This window comes from Podarcis bocagei (genome assembly GCF_964188305.1).
Source record: "Podarcis bocagei genome assembly, chromosome: Z".
Taxonomy (NCBI): Eukaryota; Metazoa; Chordata; class Lepidosauria; order Squamata; family Lacertidae; genus Podarcis; species Podarcis bocagei.
Window position 1 is genome coordinate 23,649,951 of NC_138140.1, and position 20,322 is coordinate 23,670,272.

At 41.8% G+C, this 20,322-nt stretch overlaps 1 protein-coding gene across 2 annotated transcripts in view; it reads left to right on the top strand.

Moving 5' to 3' along the window:
• NEXMIF (neurite extension and migration factor) overlaps window positions 1-20,322 on the top strand; it is a 231,815-nt gene that overhangs the window by 198,450 nt on the left and 13,043 nt on the right. For both annotated transcript variants that reach the window (XM_081178672.1, XM_081178673.1), the window contains one exon: window positions 19,135-19,259. In XM_081178672.1, the coding sequence (XP_081034798.1) occupies window positions 19,172-19,259 (88 nt within the window). In that variant the 5' untranslated portion in view covers window positions 19,135-19,171. The remainder of the gene's footprint in view (window positions 1-19,134; window positions 19,260-20,322) is intronic.

Below are 20,322 nucleotides of genomic sequence, written 5' to 3' on the forward strand. Positions count from 1 at the left end.
GCCCAGCCGGCCGGGGTCACCCGCCTGCAGCAGCGCCTCGCACACGCATGAGACCTGCTCCGCCGAGAAGCGCGGTGAGCGCGGAGGATCGGGCGCGGCGGAGGCCAGCCCCGCGCTTGGAGAGGACGCAGCAGCCGTCGCCAAACCCGATCCTCCTCCTCCTGCTCTGCCGCCGTCCTCTGGCTCTCGGCCGGGAGGAGCCTGCGGCGACGGGGCGGGCGCCGAAGTTGGCAGAAGTTGGCGCGCCTCCTCGGCAGCGCCTTCGTCCTCCTCCTCCTGCCTCTGCTCTCCTCCGGTGGCCGGGGGGCTCGGCGGGGCCCGCGGGGAAGGAGGCCATGTTTGCGGCGCGCGGGATCGCTGCCCCCCTCGCCCGCCTCCGGCCCGCTCCCCTCCCCCTGCGCGCTGCCCTAGCCGTGCGGGTCTCCTCCCCCTGCGCCGCCGTCCCCTTTTCACATCCTAGGAGCCGCGGTCCGCCTCCCGCCCCCGGGCCGCGGCGCGGCTCCCAGCCCGGGCTGGCCTCCACCTCCTGGGACGCGCGCCCACCCTCCGCCGTCCCCCAAACTTCGGAGCAACTCTCCAGACGCCTCTCCCCCGCCTCGGTCTCCCTCCTTTCCACTTCTCTTCCCCCCTTCCTTCCCTCTTTCTTTCTCTTTCTCTCCCACCCGCCTTTCCTTCTATTAACTTTCCTTTCCCCTCCCTTCGTCCTTCCTACTTTTACTCCTGGGCTCCTCCCCCCTTTGCGCAGCCACAAATCAATCTCTCTCTCTTTTTTCCCCCCTCTCTCTTCTTTGCTCAGACGCAAAAAAGCGCCGCTTTTTGGAAATCCGGACTGCTGTCCCCGCTGAAACGATACTTTAAAAAAGGAAGAACCCACTGGCTCTTATTTCTGTTTAAAGCAGTAGATCCCGAACTCTTTTGGCCCACTGCCCCCTTGGTTCCACATCCCCCAGTGTCCCCTATGCTTACTCTATAGAAAGCATTACAGGGGTTAACGCGGCTCGCTAAGGAAGATATTAATAGAATTCTGCATTTGGGGGGAGACCCTAACAGTCATCTACCATTACCTTCTATGCTGTTACTATTTTTTTATTTTTTATTTTACATAAGTAAAAAGTGACCTTTCCCCATCTGGCATGGTGGTGTGCCTCGAGATTTTTTTCATGAAACAAGTGTGCCTTTGCCCAAAAAAGGTTGGGAAACACTGCCCTAAGGTATGGTGGGGGTGCTGTCCCGTCCTCAGTCCTGAAGCAAGATTCAAATGTGTGTTCAGTCAGCTTCTGCATTTAGAGCAAGGAGAGGCCTGCTTGTCCAGCCTTCTCCAGCCTGGTGCCCTCCAGATGTTTTGTGCTACAACTACCTGCAACTGTGTTGGCTGGGACTGATAGAAGTTGTGGTCCAAAATATCTTCCCCTGTTAGGGAAGGCTGGGACAGGTTCTTGGCAGTAAATGTGTTGTGAAAACGTCTGCTCTGAAATACCTCAGGGCTGCTTCAGATTCCATTCACATCAGGGTTGGGGAACTTTTGGCCCTCTAGATATTGCTGAAGTGAAACTCATGCCAACCTCAACAAGCATGGCCAATGGCTAGAGAGGACGGGAATCATAGTTCAGCAACATTTAGAGGAACAGAAGTTTCCCTACTCCTAGTTTACACATAATGGCTTTAGTCGAAACCCAAGTGTGTGCAGCTGCCTGAACTGCATGCATATAAGATCAGGCAGTTATTCTGAATAGTACAAAAACGGCTATGCAAGAGAGGAGATTAAATCTGGCTTCCTGGTCCCCATCCCAAAGTGCTGATTTGTGCTATTCTGAGTTCTGTAGCTTGGTAGTAGAGCACATGCTCTGTGTACAAGAAGCCCCAGATTAAACCCCTATTATTAATAATAATATATTTATTTTCCCCAACATCCTTCACCAGCAGGTCCCATGGTAGGTTATAGCAATCTAAAATTCAGAATTGAAGATAATTGATACAAATTACAGCTGCAGGAATAGTCTCCCAGGACTTTGGGGAAATATAATTTCCGTATAGATGTCAGTAGCACTGGGGAAACTATATGGTCTACTGTTGGATTCCAACCTCCCATCAGCCATAGCCAGAAATGCCAATGGTCAGAGATAGTGGGAGCTGAAGTCCAACAACACCTGGAGAGCAGACCATAGTGAGCTAGTTGGACTTACGGCCTGACTTGATGGATGGCAGATCTCTCCCCTTGGCCATGCTCCATAATAGATATTATGGGCTGGGTGGATGAATGTGGGTTGGGCTGGATCTGTTTGGGCTTCTCTCTACCACAGCCACAGCTTTGCCTCCATGGTCAGAAGCAGTCATGCTTCTGAATAACGGTTGCAGGAAACCACAGGAAGGGAGAGGGTTCTTGTTCCGCTGGACTAGATGGGTTGTTGGTCTGATCAAGCAGGCCATAGCCTGTGTCTGTGATCTAGATCTGGGTGGGCATGTAGGGTGTAGAATGTGAAGTGATCAATTAGTGATTTCCCCATGCTATGATGATTTTTCCAAAAACAGGTGTTTGAGTGTGGGTGTATGCACAGCTGAGTGTCAGTTCCTTGTGATAACATGCAGTTTATGTGATTCTGCATGTGTTTCCGAACCTTATAATCACGAAAATCAGAGCTTTTGTTGTTTTTTCACAGGGGGAGGGGAATCCAAAAACCTTGATGCAAGAATGCCAATAGTTGATAGGACACTTGTAAAATGATAAACATTTTTATTGTGCTGCTATGCTGCATAATAGAGACAGTTTCAGGAATTCCATATTAAATTAACTTCTATTTTTTAACGACAATACATTCAATATCTTCCCCCTCTCCCCTTTGCTTCCCTTTATAGCATCATTAGAGGGCTTTTGGTATTATTAAATATTGACTTATTTATATATTGCACCAATATATTTAAATGACTCAAGGCCATCAATCAATACACATAGCTAGTCTATGTAAAAACACGTTATGATCAGTGATACTCCTTTTCAAACACCCACATTCGTTTGGATCTGTTTGTTGTACCATCTGTTGTGCCTTCTCATAAATCAGATCTTTGTAACAACCATTGCCTTTTAGTGTGTGTAGACATTGTACTCTGCAGCACATGCTGGCAACTTGTAGCCCATGTGTGTGTGGGTGCATGCATGCTTTGGGAGTCTCCACTGTGGGCTGTGGAGGTGGCCAAGTAGTCCCTGATCCTTAAACGGTGCCCTTCACAACCCATCACATTTCCCCTGCCTCTCTCCCAACAGAGGTCATCATACAAGGCTACCAAAGCAGCTTCTGTGCCAAAACAAGGTCTAAACCCCAGTTGAAATGGATCTAGAAAACCAATTTCCTCCAAGTGCACCTGGATGTGGTCTGCGACCACCTGCTCAAGAACCTTGCCCAAGGAGGGGAGACTAGCAACTGGCCGGTAGTTACCTAGCTTTTCCAAGTCCAGGGAAGGTTTTTTGAGGAGTGGTTTTTCCACTGCCATATGAAATTACATTTTAACTATATTCAAAGTCTTGGTGCAGCACAGGGAGGGGGAGACACCAAATTATGACAGAGAATATGGATGTACTAAATACCCAAAACAGATCGGTTGTACCGTTTTTCCTGCCTTTGCATTTTCTCCTCTAATCTTGTAATTTCAGTAGCCACAGCAAAAATGTGAAATCCTGGCTACATGAATAAATATTTAATCTCACTTTCCAGTGGCAGACTGGTTCTGGCTTTTGAATGAAATGATGCCACATAAAGGATCTTTCTTTCTCCCACCCCTCATATTTTTTCCAATTGAGTATCCAATGCAAAGAAGATAATGTGAAGGTATATTTTCAGCGCAGATAATGAACACAAAGCCATCTTTGTTTGCAGTGCTCCCTGTGAAATTTAATGTGGATTGACAATTCCTAGTAGCATTCATTTATTTCTCCTCTACCCCCCCCCCCATTACAAGTGTTAAAGAATATTTTCAGTGGTGCAGAGAAGAATGCACTTTATGCATATGGGCTCTTTACTCTCAGACACAAGACCTGAAGATTCAATATGGAATTTTCTGGTCAAAAGTGTTTATCGTTGTTAATGCCTAATGAGAAATCTGGACATGCCCACAGCAGCCAAACCCGAGTTCCTTTTTCTCACAATACTCTTTGATTAAAATCATTATAGTAACTAGTGGCAACACTACAGTTAATCTTGATCTGGCACTTCTCGTTGGACTGCTACTTGGTTCAAGCTGTCAGTCCTTGTGCAGCTGAAATACAGTGGTGCCAAAATGGTCTCAGTCCGCTGGGCCATTATATTTTAAAAGGCTCACTTTTTAAAAACAAACAAACACCCTCTTCTAAAATACTCAAGATATAATCCTTGGGGTTTCTATAGCTCTGTTTAAACAAAAGTCTGTTGTGGCGAAATAGTAATAACAGAGAAACAGTAGGCTGATATAACAAAGAACTACAAAATTTATATAGCAGATATTTTGTAAACCAGTAACTAAACATAATACAGGTCCCTTTTATGTCAAGGGGGGGGGGTTAACCCTGAAAGAAATATTAGGATATATATTAATGACTTAACCAAATTCACTTATAAGCAGTAGGTGGGGCTTGTCCATGTCCCTTCTTACTTTCATATGTAGTAAAACAATGTTGTAACAAATGTATTATTGCAACTTGTAATTTATGCGTCAATTTTTCTAAAACTACTATTTTTTCTAAGCTACGTCCCATACCAATAAGTATGGTATGGGACGTACCAATAAGTATGTTTGGCTCTAGCTTGGGCTCTCCGAAAATGGGTTATATTAACCCTGGCAGCAATTAATAAATGAAGAATTAACTAATGTGCAAATTTAAGGCAGCCTCTTCTCTTCATAAATGGACAATAATGCAAATTGGGAGGGGACAGTATGGCAACCCATAATTGCATTAATTTCTCGAAAAAAACAGTGGGCCAAAAGTTCTGAACCTTCACGCAACTCCCGCCACAAATGGTAATGCACTCCAATATCAGAACATCTACGTTAATGTTTTGGGAAGGTGGATGCATCAAAATATGGCGTCCATCTGGGGGTCATTTACCATTTATATACTATAGAGTGATTTCTTTGTATCTTGCCTAAATGGTATGGAAATGACATTTAAGCCACTTTTTTTGGCCGTAAGTATTTTTCAAGTATGTAGAGCATCAGGCTCTTAATCTCAGGGTTGTGGGTTTGATCCCCACGTTGGGCAAAAGATTCCTGCATTGCAGGGGTTGGACTAGATGACCCTCAAGGGTCCCTTCCAACTCTACAACTCTATGATTCTACATTCCAGTCCAGATCTTACAGTAGCTCCATGACAGTCTTAGTCCTGTCTGGCCATTAGGTTCATCTTAAAAGTAAAAATGTACCGTATTTTTCGCCCCATAGGGCGCACCGGCCCATAGGGCGCACCTAGTTTTTTTGGGGGGGGGAATAAAGGAAAAAAATATTCCCCCCCAGGTGCGGGGCTAGGGCGTGGGAAGCCCGAGCTTCCCCCGACCCCAGCCCCCAGAACAGGCTGCTATCCGCAAGCCGTGGGAGAGCTGCGCGATTTCACACAGCTCTCCCGTGGCTAGCGGATAGCTTCCTGAAGCCTGGAGAGCGAGAGGGGTCGGTGCGCACTGACCCCCCTCGCTCTCCAGGCTTCAGTAAAAGCCTGCATTCGCCCCATAGGACGCACACACATTTCCCCTTCATTTTTGGAGGGGGAAAAGTGCGTCCTATAGGGCGAAAAATACAGTATTTATTTTAAAAGTTTATATATTTAGAATTTGTATATTTTATTACCACCTTTAAAGGTGATGGTAATTAAATTCTCAAATTCAGTTAATTTATAGGTGGCAGCAGTTTGGCTGGCGTTTTTTTATTATTATTATTTTAAAAGGTGGAAATTTAGCACCATAACAACCATGGAACATTAATGTTTCTTAATTTGTGTTTCCTTTCCATCTCCATACTAGAAGCATTCTCAAAATAAAATTTGCATATTTATTAACGTTCCCTGACCCTCCCCTATTATAATATTATGTGTGGTTCTTAGTATAAAAAAGGGGGTGGAAGGCAATTGAGAATGTACTAGAGCTATTAATGTACATTTTCTGTTCCAGCATTGAAACATTGTTTGTAAAAGGCCTGTTTTTTGAACCATATATTCTCTCTAGATCCTCTTTTGGAAAATTAGAATACGCTAAAAGGAACCCAATCTCTATTTTCTCAGCCTCTATATGGGTCTATTGTTTATCATACCAATTTAGGTATATGTCTCAACTGAGCGGCCAAATAACATAATTCTAAATTAGGCAAACCCCCATCCTCTTTCTTTAATAGAAAAATAAAGCAATTTATTAAGAACCCTTGGTCTCTTTTGTGCAAAAATAAAAGAATTAATTTTTTCTGCTACCTTTCAGCTGTTCTGGAGAGAGCCATACAGGGAGAGTTTGAAAAAGATAGGTAATTTTAGGAAGAACAATACAATCTATCAAGTACAAAATAGGTTCCCATTTCCCATCTTTTAATATCTTTATTTAATAAAGACCATGTTTTATAAAAATTATCATTAAAAAATCTTATTAAAATTCATTGTGATATATGCACCCAAATATCTCAAATGTAGATGACACAGTTTAATTTGGTGGAATACTGATACCTTATTCTGGATTGAAGGAGGGACATTAAAGCACATTACTTCAGATTTTGGAAAGTTGACCCACAGACTCCCTTAAATGTGCATATCAATCCATCTCTCATTTTAAAATTTTAAAAACCTTCCACCGGAGTGGGAGGTGGTAACCATTATATAGTCTGCATAAAGACCCAGAACATAGGAAGGTTAATATGAATACCCAGGCGATGCATATAAGCAGTTCCATTGCCCAAATAAAAAGAAAGGGAGAGTGAGGACAGACTTGTTTTGTCCTCTATTGGATATCCATCAGTTCTGATTTATTATTAGTCTGAATTGTTACTTTGGAAATAGAATAGATATGCTGAATTGTTTTAATAAATTTGGGGCCAAATTGCATCGTTTCCAAAGCTTCAAACAAAATTCTCTACTCCAGGCAGTCAGAGGCCTTAAATAATTACAGTGGTACCTCGGGTTAAGTACTTAATTCATTCCGGAGGTCCGTTCTTAACCTGAAACTGTTCTTAACCTGAAGCACCACTTTAGCTAATGGGGCCTCCTGCTGCCGCCGGAGCACGATTTCTGTTCTCATCCTGGAGCAAAGTTCTTAACCTGAAGCACTATTTCTGGGTTAGCAGAGTCTGTAACCTGAAGCGTATATAACCTGAAGCGTATGTAACCTGAGGTACCACTGTATTGTAAGAGGGGAGCCTAACTACCTGGAGTGAAAAAACAATATTCAATAATTTTCTAAATGGGTCAGCAATGTTCTGAAGTGGGACTAAACCAGCTAGATCTGAACTAATTAATTTATGCAAATACCTTTTAATTCTGTCCACCCAAACAGCTTAATATTCATGATTTGTCATGATACTGGATTGTATGATTTCACCAACAGGGGGTCCTTGTATGATTTGGGTATAGTTACTATTTTTGACTCAAGCCATGTTGTGGGTAAAGGTGCCACCTCCCAGATATCATTGAACAATCAAAGAAAATAAGGCATCAAAATCTTTAAATTGTTTATAGAACAATTTGTAGAGGCATCCGACCCAGGAGCTTTACTTGAATGTAATCTTTTTAGCACTTGAGTTATTTCTATGGAGGACATTTTACTGTCCAAAAAGGATGCATCTTCTTCAGTTATTGTAAAAAGTTCTTAATCTGAGCAGTATTTGGGTTTGTGGAGTTGTAGAAGGAAGCAAATTCTGTGGAAATACCTTTAGGGGTGTATTTTTTCCTTCCATCCTTCCCCCTGATAGATTATACTGTATTATTATTTTTTGCTCCTGACGACATTGATTGGCTAGAAATCGTGATCCTTTCCATCTGAATTCAGTATATATTTCTTTAATAAATAACAAGAATATCAACCAACCAATAATTACACGGAGACCCTGTGGATACATTCCAAATCATTAGTCTCCATAACTAGGTCAGGTATCAGCAGCTTGAACCAATCAATAACAAAGGAGGCTAAATCTTTAAGCTCTGCACCCTCCAGGTTTGCCCTTCAGACTATGTCCTCATCTTCTTTGAGCTTGTATCTCAAGAAGCATTGTACTTGCTTCTTGTGCCTGAGGCCCATTTCCTTTGCAGAGTTTGCCGTCTCAGTGAGCATGTTAAGTCTTGCACTTAGTCACCCAGCTGTCCTCCATTACAGACGTAAGTTGTTTCCATGTCTCTCGGACTATGTTTCTCATGAAGGGCAGCTGGGTGGCAAACTCATCCCTAAGATTAGGATCGCCATTTCATGCAGAGTCTCCCTCATTTTATAAAGTGTATCCCATATTAGGCACAACCTGCAGTTGATCTTGCGGTAGGCCTCTGTTGTGTTTACCTCTATCTTGTGGTTTGAAGAAGGCAGAGAGGTTATTTGTTTTCCATTTGTTGAAGTCCTCTGGCACTCCAAAACACAGGGAAATGCTGTGACTTTGAAAATAAGTACTACATCAATTTGTTATAGGGGGTTGCTTCTGTTGTTCAAGAGAGCTGAAAAGCTATCTTCTTCAGCACTGGCTATACCCTTAATTGTGTTTAGCCTCCAAATTTCAAAATCATCTAATATCCAAGCCCTTGGAAACAGCTAGGGATGAAGAAATGTGTCAATTTCAGTCCCCCCCCCCCCAGTTATTCTGTTATTATCTGCCTTAGTTGCAGGGCTTTTTTCAGCTGGAACTCACCAGAACTCAGTTATGGCACCTCTCAGGTGGGCACCATTGCCATTATAAGAGAACAAAGGAGGTGTTCATGGTGAGTTCCAGCACCTCTTTCTCTAGAAAAATAGCACAGCTTAGTTGGTTTTGCAAATCACCATTCTGAATGCTTTTTATAGGGTAGGTTGGGAAGGGAGCACTGGGAGTAAAACCAAGGGAACATGCCCCCCGAAAGATTTGGGAACCACCGAGCTAAAATATGCCGCTGGAAGTAGTTCCTGATACCCAGTTCCTTATTGAACACTCAACTAAGGGAATTGCCTGAACACGAAACAGAAATTTACCTAACTTTGAGCATTAAAATGAGTGCTGGGCTACTCCAGTTCAGGCAGTGCATACCTTCTCTTTCTTATTCCTAAATCTTGGCCTCTTGCTCACTGTGCAAGAACCAAGTTTTAAGATGGAGGTGATGCTGGTGTGTACTGTCTCCAGTTCATGGTTTTCTAATTTTCAGGTGGAAAGCTTATTTATTTGGGGATGTAATGGTGTGTAAATGTCAGCTTCTTATTCTGGCTACCCTTAAGTAAAGAACTGGGAATCAGGGACCAACTTTGGCCTCATAGCAAGCTTTGACTCCAGTCAGGATGCATCCGGTAAGGGCTTTAATGTCAGGCCAACCCTTCCGTATAGAGAGGAGAGACTACAACTGCCGGATCTATTGTTTGATGGGGCTCTTCAGTTCCATTAGATGACTGCTGAAGTCTGTTCTTGAGATTTGCCCTCTTTTGGTGAGCTGCCCTATTTTTTCACGAGTGCTTCTTTTTTTGGCTAGAGCTGGATAGTAATTCTGAACCGGTAGCATTTATATCTGGCTGAAAGTAGCAGCTCTTGCGGAGGCTTTTCTTTCCTGCCAGCCTGTTTCATGGCAAATAAAAGATGGATGTCAGAAGGTCAAGCCATAAGGTAACACAGAGGCTTAGAGTGAATTTTGTAGAGTCCTTTTGCAATTTTTATTACAAACCCCCACAAAGAACAAGGTTGTCCTTTAAAATACAAAAGCATACACGCGCCTGAAAAGCACTGAAACACCTGAAGTGAATTTGCAGCTTAGCAACTCAGGTAAATATCTCCATAATTCTTCATACTGCTTCTTTTATTACATTTTCAGACACATTGTGGGTAAGTGACTGTCCACACGTGTTTTACACTGAGAATGGGCTTCACTATTGCATTAGGATTTGTTTTCTTTTCAGCTTGATATATACAACTCAAAGACATGTAAACATTCATAATATGTTGTTTCATTCCACATTATGGGCCCTCTGGGAGTGTATATTATATATGTGACATTGCTAACACTAATAATAATGTTTGTATAATTGATTTTTATTTAATTAGTTTAACTAATTGAGATGTTCAGTTTGCAAAGGTGAGCACTACTTATTGCCTTTGCCGTCGCAACAATCCTGTAAGGGAGGTTGTTGCCATTCCCATTTTACAGGTGACAAACTGAGACTTTCCCAAGACCACATAATGAACCCCTGGCAAGAGGCTTGAAGCCACAATCAATGTGGGGAAATTTCCAGGCAGTAACTGCTGCCAGTCATAACATCTGTTAGTGCATACCTGTTACGTATTACTGAATAACAATAAATTTAAAACATTTAGATAGCAGGAAAATTAAGGTTAGGGGGCTTAGATAGTAAGTTGATTAACAAAGGGAATGTTTGAGCCAAAGTTAAGCACTTTTATGTTTCATTAATTTCACTGGGAGTGATTAACATGTGTGTTACCTGTTCCATAAACCGAAAGCAACAGATTGCTTAACTTTGGTTGCTTTGTGCCTTAAATCTTTATGGGAGGGTTGGCTTTAAGTAATCACATTTGCTTTGTTATTTGAGATGGTTCTGAATTTTGCCCTAAATCAGGTCCACAGGGCAGCTTACAAGAAAATAAAAGCATAATAAAAAATAAAATTTAAACTTTTTTTTTAAGAACCGTAGGAAAGGTTAGCTGTTGATTGCCCAACTGTGTGCTTTTCTCCTGACTTAATGTGCCCCCATTTCACCCTGTCTGGTAAGCATAATGTGCCTGTATAGACCATATAAAGGTGGTTTTTTAATGCACATCTGTCTGTAACAGCAGCAGGAATCTTACCAGCTTCACTGTAATTGCATAATTTTCATGACTTGTTTTCATCTTTAGATTTCTACTGCAAATAATAATAATAATAATAATAATAATAATAATAATAATAATAATAATGCTTGCCAGTCACCTTGCTCTACATGTGTGAGGCGGAATACCCCCCCCCCCAATAAACCCTGCTACTCCTGTCCAAAAATATTTGTGAGAGTGGGCTGTAAAAGAAATCTGGTTCACAGCTTCAACTATTGGTGCAGTATTTATACGAAGTGGAACACCGACTGTCATATTCTCACCCTGCCCTCCAGTAAGTCTCACAGGCCTTTTAACCGAGGAGAGGGGAACAAGAATGTATGTCTAAAAGGCAGTTTGAAGAGATCAAAGTCCTAGGTGGACTTTGTTAAATCCCTTGAAGTACATTAATTCTGGGTGAGTGAGTGAATTCTGCCACAGTGAAAGAGAAAGGGAAGGAGAAAACACCCAGCCCCCTCACCTGGTGAGAAACTGTAATTAAGGATGCCGTATTGTTCATTTCCCCATCACAGTTGACTCTTCACAGGATCCTTTTCCAGCAACTATCATATTAAAGACAGCCTCTCCCTCTCTCTTTCGTCTTGTCTGCAGAGACAACGGTAGATATTAAATAGTCTTTTCTGGGTGTTCCTCAGTTTAATGGGTATTGGTATTTCAATATTTATTTTTTATGGCATAACTTCCACCATTTCTCTGATGAAAATAGGGACATCCTAAAGAAAAGCAGGACATTCCACGATCAAATCAGAAACCAGGACAACCTCTGTAAATCCCTGAAAATAGGGACACTTGGAGGGTCTGTCATGGTACCTGACAAGAAAGCTAAGCACAGCCTGCTCTCATCAGACGGCATGAATAAACAGTGATGTAACTTATTGAATCAACACTTCCATGCTTAGGTCAAAGAGCACTTAAGGAAAACTAGCAAAACTTATGCCCTTCTTGATGGTGTCATTCTTTCACCCTGTTAGCATATAATACTAAAGCAGAAGCATGGCGTTGTGAGAATGAGCAAGCATGTAGGAACCCAGAGGCAAAATCAAGGCTGCCTGCATCATCCTCCACTTCTGCTGCTGCCACACTAACCAGAGCTAAACCATGGTTTGACTTAGTGTTATGTCCAAACCCAGGCTTGTGGTTTGTCTTCCCCAAATCATGAGTGCTAAATCCAGAACACACCTTGGTTTCAGCCAAAAACTTGTTTGGGAGTGAGATAAACCATGACCTTGGGTGCCCAAGTAACAGTAAGCCAAACCATGGCTTAGCTCTGGGTAACATGTCGGCAGCAGAACCAGGGGCGGCATAAAAGACATATTTTCCTTTGTGTGCCTACAAAGCTTACTTGTTAAGCCACAGTTTGGCTTTGCATTATGAGTGAACCAGGCTTTTCTGTGGCTCCAGCTCTGCCTAAAACCAAACAAAGATTATCAGAAATTCTAAATAACTGAAGCTTTCACTTTTATTATCATTATACTGTGAAAACAGTGTTGCACAAATTTCTATTGCTTTGTGTTTTGTGCTCATTTTTACTGAGAAATTGGTTCTGTAGTTGCCCTTAAGTGAGCAAAACTGTGATGAATTAACTAATGTCAGATGTGGAGCATTGATCAATTTATTATCTTTGCTGTAGTATTGCCCATTAGGGTTTCCTCTGTTGTTTTCTACCCGCCTCCCTTCTGTGTTTGCTGGAGCCTTGGGCAGAACCAGAATCGTTCTAATGAAACAATTAGAGCTGAGCCGCTCAATATGCAAAAGCGAGTACCTCCAGCACAATGTGATTAATGCCTTTGTACGTAGGTGTTCCCCTTACCCACCCCAGAATCTTTTCTAGGTAAGAAGAGTGGTGAGATTCCGTTGCTTTCATCCTTATTTAGATAGGAAAAGAAATTCACAACCCCCCCCCCCTAAAACAGTGGTGGGCGTTGGGCCTTAAAATTTCAGTGACACCAAAATTTGGTGCCCCCTCTTGCCTTCCATAGTTTATCGTTGTTGTGGTACCCCCTGCAATACCCTCTTGGCTTGGGCCCCAGTGCAGGCGAATTGGTCGTACTTCCCTAAATCTGCCTCTGCCTAAAATCTATTATTTGAATAGATTTAAGTCTTTAGCGTGCAAATACAACAAGGAGAGAGAGTGGTTTCAAGGCCAATGATGTATCGGTGTTAGCTGTCAATATTCCTGAAGCCTCTTGCAACCTACTGGTGGTATAATTACAAGGGGACTCTGAGGCTGCTTGCTAGATCATCTGGTAGCCTCTCACTCACCACCAACACAAAAGTGCAGATGCTGTGCTCGCCAAGGATCCATCTGAGAAAGCTGATAGCCTTCTCCCCAGCTCTGTGTTGACAGCACACACAGCCCTTTACCTCCGGCTTATGGAAGATAACAAGGTTAAGCACAGCAGAGTTTTGATCCAGAAAAAGGCTCTACACACCTTTCTTAATTCATTGGAGGCAGAAGTGTTGGAGCTTTCTGACCGAGTGAAGCTAGGCAGGATAGTCAGACGGGCACCTTCGTTTGAGACATTCACTCCATTCTTTGCAGAGGAAAACAGGTATGTGTGTTTGACAACAAGGGTGAAGGCAGAGACAACGTTTTGCAAGGTAGTGGGGCTGATTTTGGAAGCATTTTGCCGCAGTCAGTTTACTTTTTCCTTCCAATGAGTAAATTGTCCAGAGGACTCCCTGGCAAGTCAATTATTTGGGACATTTTGGTTGGTCCCATTAATGTTATTGCCCAGCTGTGTGTTTTGCAGTTACCTTCATTGTGATATAATGACTTGTTTCTGATTTCTCTTGGATTCAGTACCAGCATTCACTGATATTCCTGGAGAGGATGGAGGTGGACCAGGAGCCATACAATGTAGTCAGACACTTCTGAAGCCAGAGATAAATGGGAGCTCTTGGCTTATACAGCTAAATTTCATGGGTGAATAATTCAGCCCTCAGAAAAATGCTTCAGCCGCAGTGTGACATCTCCCGTCAGTGATTATCCAAGATTTAAGCGAACATGGCTTTCCCTGGGAGTTAGGAAAGATGTCCAGATAGTGTCTTCTTTTCTTTTTGCCTTTGGTCTCCTTAAATACTTTTGTCATTAACATTGTTACCAGGATACAGGTTTAAAAAGAAAGCCGAATATGCCTTACAAGTGACTCTTCCAAGCACAGAACTTTGCGTCTTACAAATCAGAGTTTAAAGTATGACTGAACTTGATTTATTTTAAAGAGGCAATTAAACGATACATCTTTATGTCTAATGATGACACCTTCAGCTAATTGGGTGAATTGCTAATGTGCAAATTTGTGCACACAGCTGAGTGGGAATTATTTTATTTCTTTTTAAATCAGCCCTCCAAGCCAAATTTGGCAGGTTGGCTGTGCATGCAAAGAAATAATGGAAGGGAGGTAGTGGCTCTGATCCAACAAAGTGCTTGCATACAAAGATGCAGCCAAGGCTGCCTGCATATAGCAAAAGGCTGTAATTCAAACATTCGGCTATTTGCCTCCTGAGCAGCTGGCCTGCAGGAGTCTAGCTTTTTTGTTTGTTTGCAAGGGCTAGTATGCATAGAGTTCTGGCTGTTGGTTCAGGCTGGAAAACTGCACATCTAGTTCCCATTTACACTCAATATTACCTGCCCAGTATGGGATAAGAGTATGGAACCCACCTATGCCAAGCTAATCTGCTGCGTCACAGATTCTAGGAAATTACTATGGTGTTTGGAAGCAGTGATGGGTTGGATGTTGGCAGACAAAACAGAGGTGATTCTGGCCATTGGAAAAGCCCATCTGGAAATTCACCTTGTTTGGGCTGATGATGCACTCACTCTAAAATACCAGGTTCACAATGTGGCAATGTGTCTGGACCCAGCCCAGTTCCTAGAGAGGCAGGTTGTGACTGTGGGCAGGACTGTGTGTATTCAATTGCAGTTGGTGTATCCACTGTGAACCTTCCTAGAGAAGTCAGATCTGAGCACCATCACACAGCTTCGGTTGTGTCCAGCACAGCCAGTGCTAGCATTTGGATTCCCTGGCTAGCTGCCAGGGTTCCAGGACTTGACAGGGCCCTACCTGTCCCTGGGGGTGCATGACCAAGTGGTGGGATGTGAAGAGCCACTATCCTAAATTTTCCAGAATGCATCAGAGCCTCGATGTAGTTTTTGCTCCAGAACATTGTGGGAAATTGAAAACGGGTGAAAATCCAGTGCAGATTATAGGGGTAGCTACCTGGTGCCAATCAGAAGAGTCCCCGAAGATGCACACAGAGGGTACAGTGCCAAGGGCCCCAAAGCATAGATCCAGCCTTGGCATCCAGACTAGACTTCTGTGAGATTGAGGCCCCTAATCATACTGGGGGTCTGCATGCAAGCAACTGCCTTTGTTAGTTCAGAAGTCTGCACCACTCTGGGAACATCTGGGAACTGGGCTACCAGCACTGCCCCACTCTGTGGTAATTGCATGATGTATTATTTATGCCTGAAAGGGAATGGAGGGCATATTTGGTTTAAGATGTTGTCAACATGCTGCATCAAAACTGAGCAAAAATTGCTTGTGGGTGAGGTGTATATCTGGTGTGCATTGCAGAGACTTGGGCACGTGTGTGTGTTCTTACCCAGCTTTCCCAACTGGGTATCCCGTGGAGCACAAGTCTGAGGACATAGGGATGAGGAGAGGGCATGGCAGTAACTCATAAAAACTCCATCCTTCTCACTAGGAGGCCAGTCCATTTGGGAGATGGATTTGATGGTTTGTACTTGGTGCTGGGAAGCAGAGACAGGACAGGGATCTTGTTGGTGGACTATGTACCCTGTGGCCCAACCACCTTCCTGACTGAGCTGGCAAAGGAGGTCTTTGGCATGGTGTTGGAGAATCCTAGGACATTAGTTCTGGGGGACTTCTGTATCCAAGACAGGCTCTCCTCTGTAGTGACACCAAGACTATGGACCTCTCACTCAGAAGAAGCTCCTTAACGCAGCCTGGCTCCTTGTCTTTAGATGGCTGCATAAGACAGTTGTTGTTTCTCCAAGAGGTCTTTGGCACTCCCTGGTGGTTAGTGAGGAATTGCTTGTTCATGACATGATTGCCTTTTTACTCTGCTTATTGGGCATTGCACAAAATAGTTTTAAATAGGATCACTTTCTTCCATACTTTCCACCCATACGTTGATTTATTGATTGATTGATTGATTGATTATTAAAACTTTTAAAATATCTCTAAGCGGTGTACAGAAAACTGAAGCGATGACAACTTAAACAAAATATTACAAAAATACACAGAAGCATTTAAAAAGGTTACATTAATACAAAGTCATATGCACACATATATATGTTACTTCATTTTACTTCTGGCACACACCCTCCCTCTCAGCTTCTGGGTTCTCACCCAGGGTCCAGACAAACTCTCAGCTCACCCACAAAAATCTCACAATAAGAAGAGTTTCTGAAAGCAGCAGGCATCACATTAGTTTCTCATGCTAGACTTGATTTTTATGGGCAGGCCCAAGGTAGATGGTACTTCCTTAGGCTGCCCACAGCTATGTCCCATTCAACTGCACTCTCCACACCCAGTTCCATGTGTAGCTCTTTCTTCATCCTCTGCCCTCTCCTCCTCCTCCTCCTCCTCCAGCTGCTTTTGGGTTTCTAGCTATGTCTCTGCTACTATAATCTACACTTTCATGCTTTGTGTATAGTATCTATGAACTGAAATTTCATTATCATTATTGAATTGCTATGAAGTGATTAACATGTAGCCAAGCATTTGAACCCTGTAAAGTTGTGCTAGTAGAATTCAATGCAACTGCTTTCTGGGCACAATGCAAGGGATTGGGACCACAAACAATTCATAACGGATTGCTTCCCCTCGCCCCCATTTGCATTCTTTCCTTTGCATTGAAATGAATGGGGTGGAACAACGTAGTGACGATGTAATTCATGTAACTTGGTTACATAATTTTGCCCAAGCTGACAGCAAGATGAATAACATAGGTGGAAGACTAACTAGCAGAATGCAAACAGTACTACATGCAAAAAAATACAAAGCAGAATGGAATATGATGCCTTCTTGTATCCCTGGCTCACCTTAGCCTCACCCCACCTGCTGTCGGGGTGGATAAAAATCAAAGATTTTTTTTTTAAAATCAAAAAAGTTGGATTTTTTTTGTTAAAATCATATTTTTTTTTATTTAAATTGGATTTTTAAAATAAAATGCTTTTGGAGGAAAAAAAACTTTCTAGAGATAGTTTTCTGTTTAATTTACATTATAGTCCAAAGGCTATTCATCTGGAAATAAGGATTTGTTTAAAGTTTTTCATGTGTGCTAAAACTCAGTCTAAGTTGTTTTTTTTAAAAAAATCATTTAACAACATTGGTTAACAAACATGGATACATATGCTATAATGTTATTGTTTTAGTTTTAAAAATTGTTTAAATTGTTATTAAGGAAATGATTATTTTTCTCCTTCAAATAAATTACAGCAGAAAAGTTGTCCAAATAGAAACAATAATTTCATAATTATCTGCCTATGTATTTCTGATAGTATAACCAAATCAGTAATTTTTGATATAACTGTAAAAACTACTCTAAAAATTTATTATTCCAAAAATGAAACCTTCCTCTGGTTGTAAATATTAAGAGGATGCCAGCAAGGTTGAACCTTCCTGTAAAATGATTTAAATCAAGTCTTACTGACTAGTGATTTAAATCATGATTTAAATTGATTTGATTTAAATCAAAACCACCCTGCCTGCTGTTGTTGCCATTCGGTGCTTTTTTCACCATACTTTGATTCAGTTCCTTCCTGGTTTGCAGTAGTAGTTGTTTGCTACAACTGAAGCAATAAAGTATTTTTAAAATAAACTGCAGCTTCCCTCCAGACCAGAACGTGAAACCCAGTCCAAACTATGGTTTCTGATTCTGGCTTGGAGACAAACTTTGGTTAACAGTGGAAGCAAATAATATGTAACTTGAACCAATAACTGAGAAAATGAATTGGAGTTTGTGAAGAGAGATGGGATGGGGGAGCCTAAGGAACAGTCCCAAGGTAGGGATGGAAGAGAAATTCAATTCAGTTTAAAGGCAAACCTAGCTGATTCATGCGTTCTGAAACGATAAGCAAATCTAAACTCAGCCATCCCACAAAATTCGGATGTCTCCAAATTTTGTAATGTGGTTCTCCAAGTAATGTGTACTAAAATGTATATACTAGGCTAAAGTGTGCATAAAAATCCATATGTTAAGTGACGATAACATACAAAAAATGCATTATATTAGGGGAAACCATTTTGCAAAAAATCTATGTATTGGAGGAAACTGTACATTTATATACAAAAAATTGTATATAATGAATAATTTGCACTAAAATTCTGGTGACTGGTACATTCTGAAACAATAAGCAAAAAATCTGCGTATTAGAGGAAACTGTACACAAAAAAATTGTATATAATGAATAATTTGCTCTAAAATGCTGGTGGTTATTCATAAAAGAAAATTGTGAACCAATCTGGAGGGCTGAACTTCAGATTGAGAAACTGAGCGAAACCAAAATTGCCAGATTGGCCTATCCCTACCTCAAGGGCCAAACAATGGTTTCGCTGTGACATCTAAACCAAACCATTGTCAGTTCCCAGTCTATGCTGATCATCTCAGTCTTGTCCACCTAGTATTCTTCCGGGTGGAGGCTGAATACTGTAAAAGCATCATTCAGATATAACAAATGTGTCGTAGGCAACTGATTTGTTTAATTTAGAATATTTTTTTTCTGGAAAGGGTAAAGCCAGATTAAATGTTTGGTGAGGATACAGGCTGACATTCTGATTCTAACAGCATTGTGGGGATGCTATGGAAAATGAGCATAGAGTACCCATCCTGCAATAAAAGCCAGTCTGGAGGCACCCCCCAGTGTAGAATATACTTGCCCTGGATGTGACCCATATGCCTCTGGGTTCTGGGCAGTGCTTTGCACACAATTGGGGCTGTAGAAGTGTTGTGCAGTTGTGGTAGACATTGTTTGCTTCTGACCTGATTGAAAAATACAGTAGACATCAAGATAGGCCAGTTATTGTGCTTCCACATTTCAGTCTTCTTAACTGAGCTTTTTTTCCACTCACAGGGCTGCAAATTGGTTTGGGGGTTCTAATGTCCTGTAATTTTCTTTTTGTACATGTGTAGGCTGGCCGACTTCAATTCAGAATGGATTGATGAACTCATGACTGAATTGATGGGTGACCAAGAAGATAATAAGCGTGCCTCAGAAGACCCAGAACCAATCCCAATTAATGGGGTGAAAGAGGATGGTAAGGAAATCTATTTGTAGCAAGGGACCCACTGCCAACTCCTAATGGAAACTGATTTACTCCAAGATCTGTCCCTGAACGTCAGCCTGCTTTCCTTGTGCCATTTTCTTAATAAGATTAAATATTTCACGTTCATGCAATGCTTTTGAGTGCACACATTATCCATGAGTAATTTATTATCAGTTGCATTCCTTACAATAACTCTGTAAGGTGGGTGAATATTATTATCAGTATCACCATATGGAGGTTTTTCTAAGGATCCCTCATGAGTTCATGTCAGGGGTGAGATTTGAACCAGAGCCCTTTTCATTTGTAACAATGTCTCTCGGTCACCTTGCTATGCCAGACTCTCTAGGAAGCTTGGAAGTTTGGGCTTCTTTCTTATGTTTCGATTTTTAATTTTCATAATTGGCAGGATTTAAAAACAGAGTGGTTGGGGTTAATAGGCAGTTTGTGAAAAAGCTTTTGTGAAGAGTACATTGTACTCTTTGCTCTGAATATTTTTTTTTACAATGATGCTCACAGGAATCACCAGAATTCTCATACATAATATTTTATTTATGACTTTTTTCACTCCATTTCATTTGACAATTGGTTAGTAATTAGCCTGACCATCAGGTAAACATAGGCCAAAGCACCAGAGCCCTGGAGAATGGGATGGAAAAGGGGTTTTTTCCCCCAATGTGTTTGTGTATGGAGCTGTCTGCTTTGAAATGATCTGAGCTGCATATTATGCATCAAAGCTTAGTGAGTTAAAAAAGAGAGTTTGAAAGTGGTGTTATATATATATATATATTAAAAAGCCTCCTCCACAGTGAAATTTTGCTGCAGAGCATGATCAACAAGCATTATAGGAGAAGGTTAAATAATTAATATTGTTCATGAGTCTGTCTACATGGAAATTAAATTTCAAACTAATAGCTGGGTTGTTGTTATTAAAATTTCTCTGTACAGTGACCTAGTCTGTGGCCAGCGTGATGTGAGAATATTAATTTAGAGCATGTTTTAAATTTAAACACCAAACAGGGATTAGCTGTGCTGTTCTTCATTGGTACATGGCCAC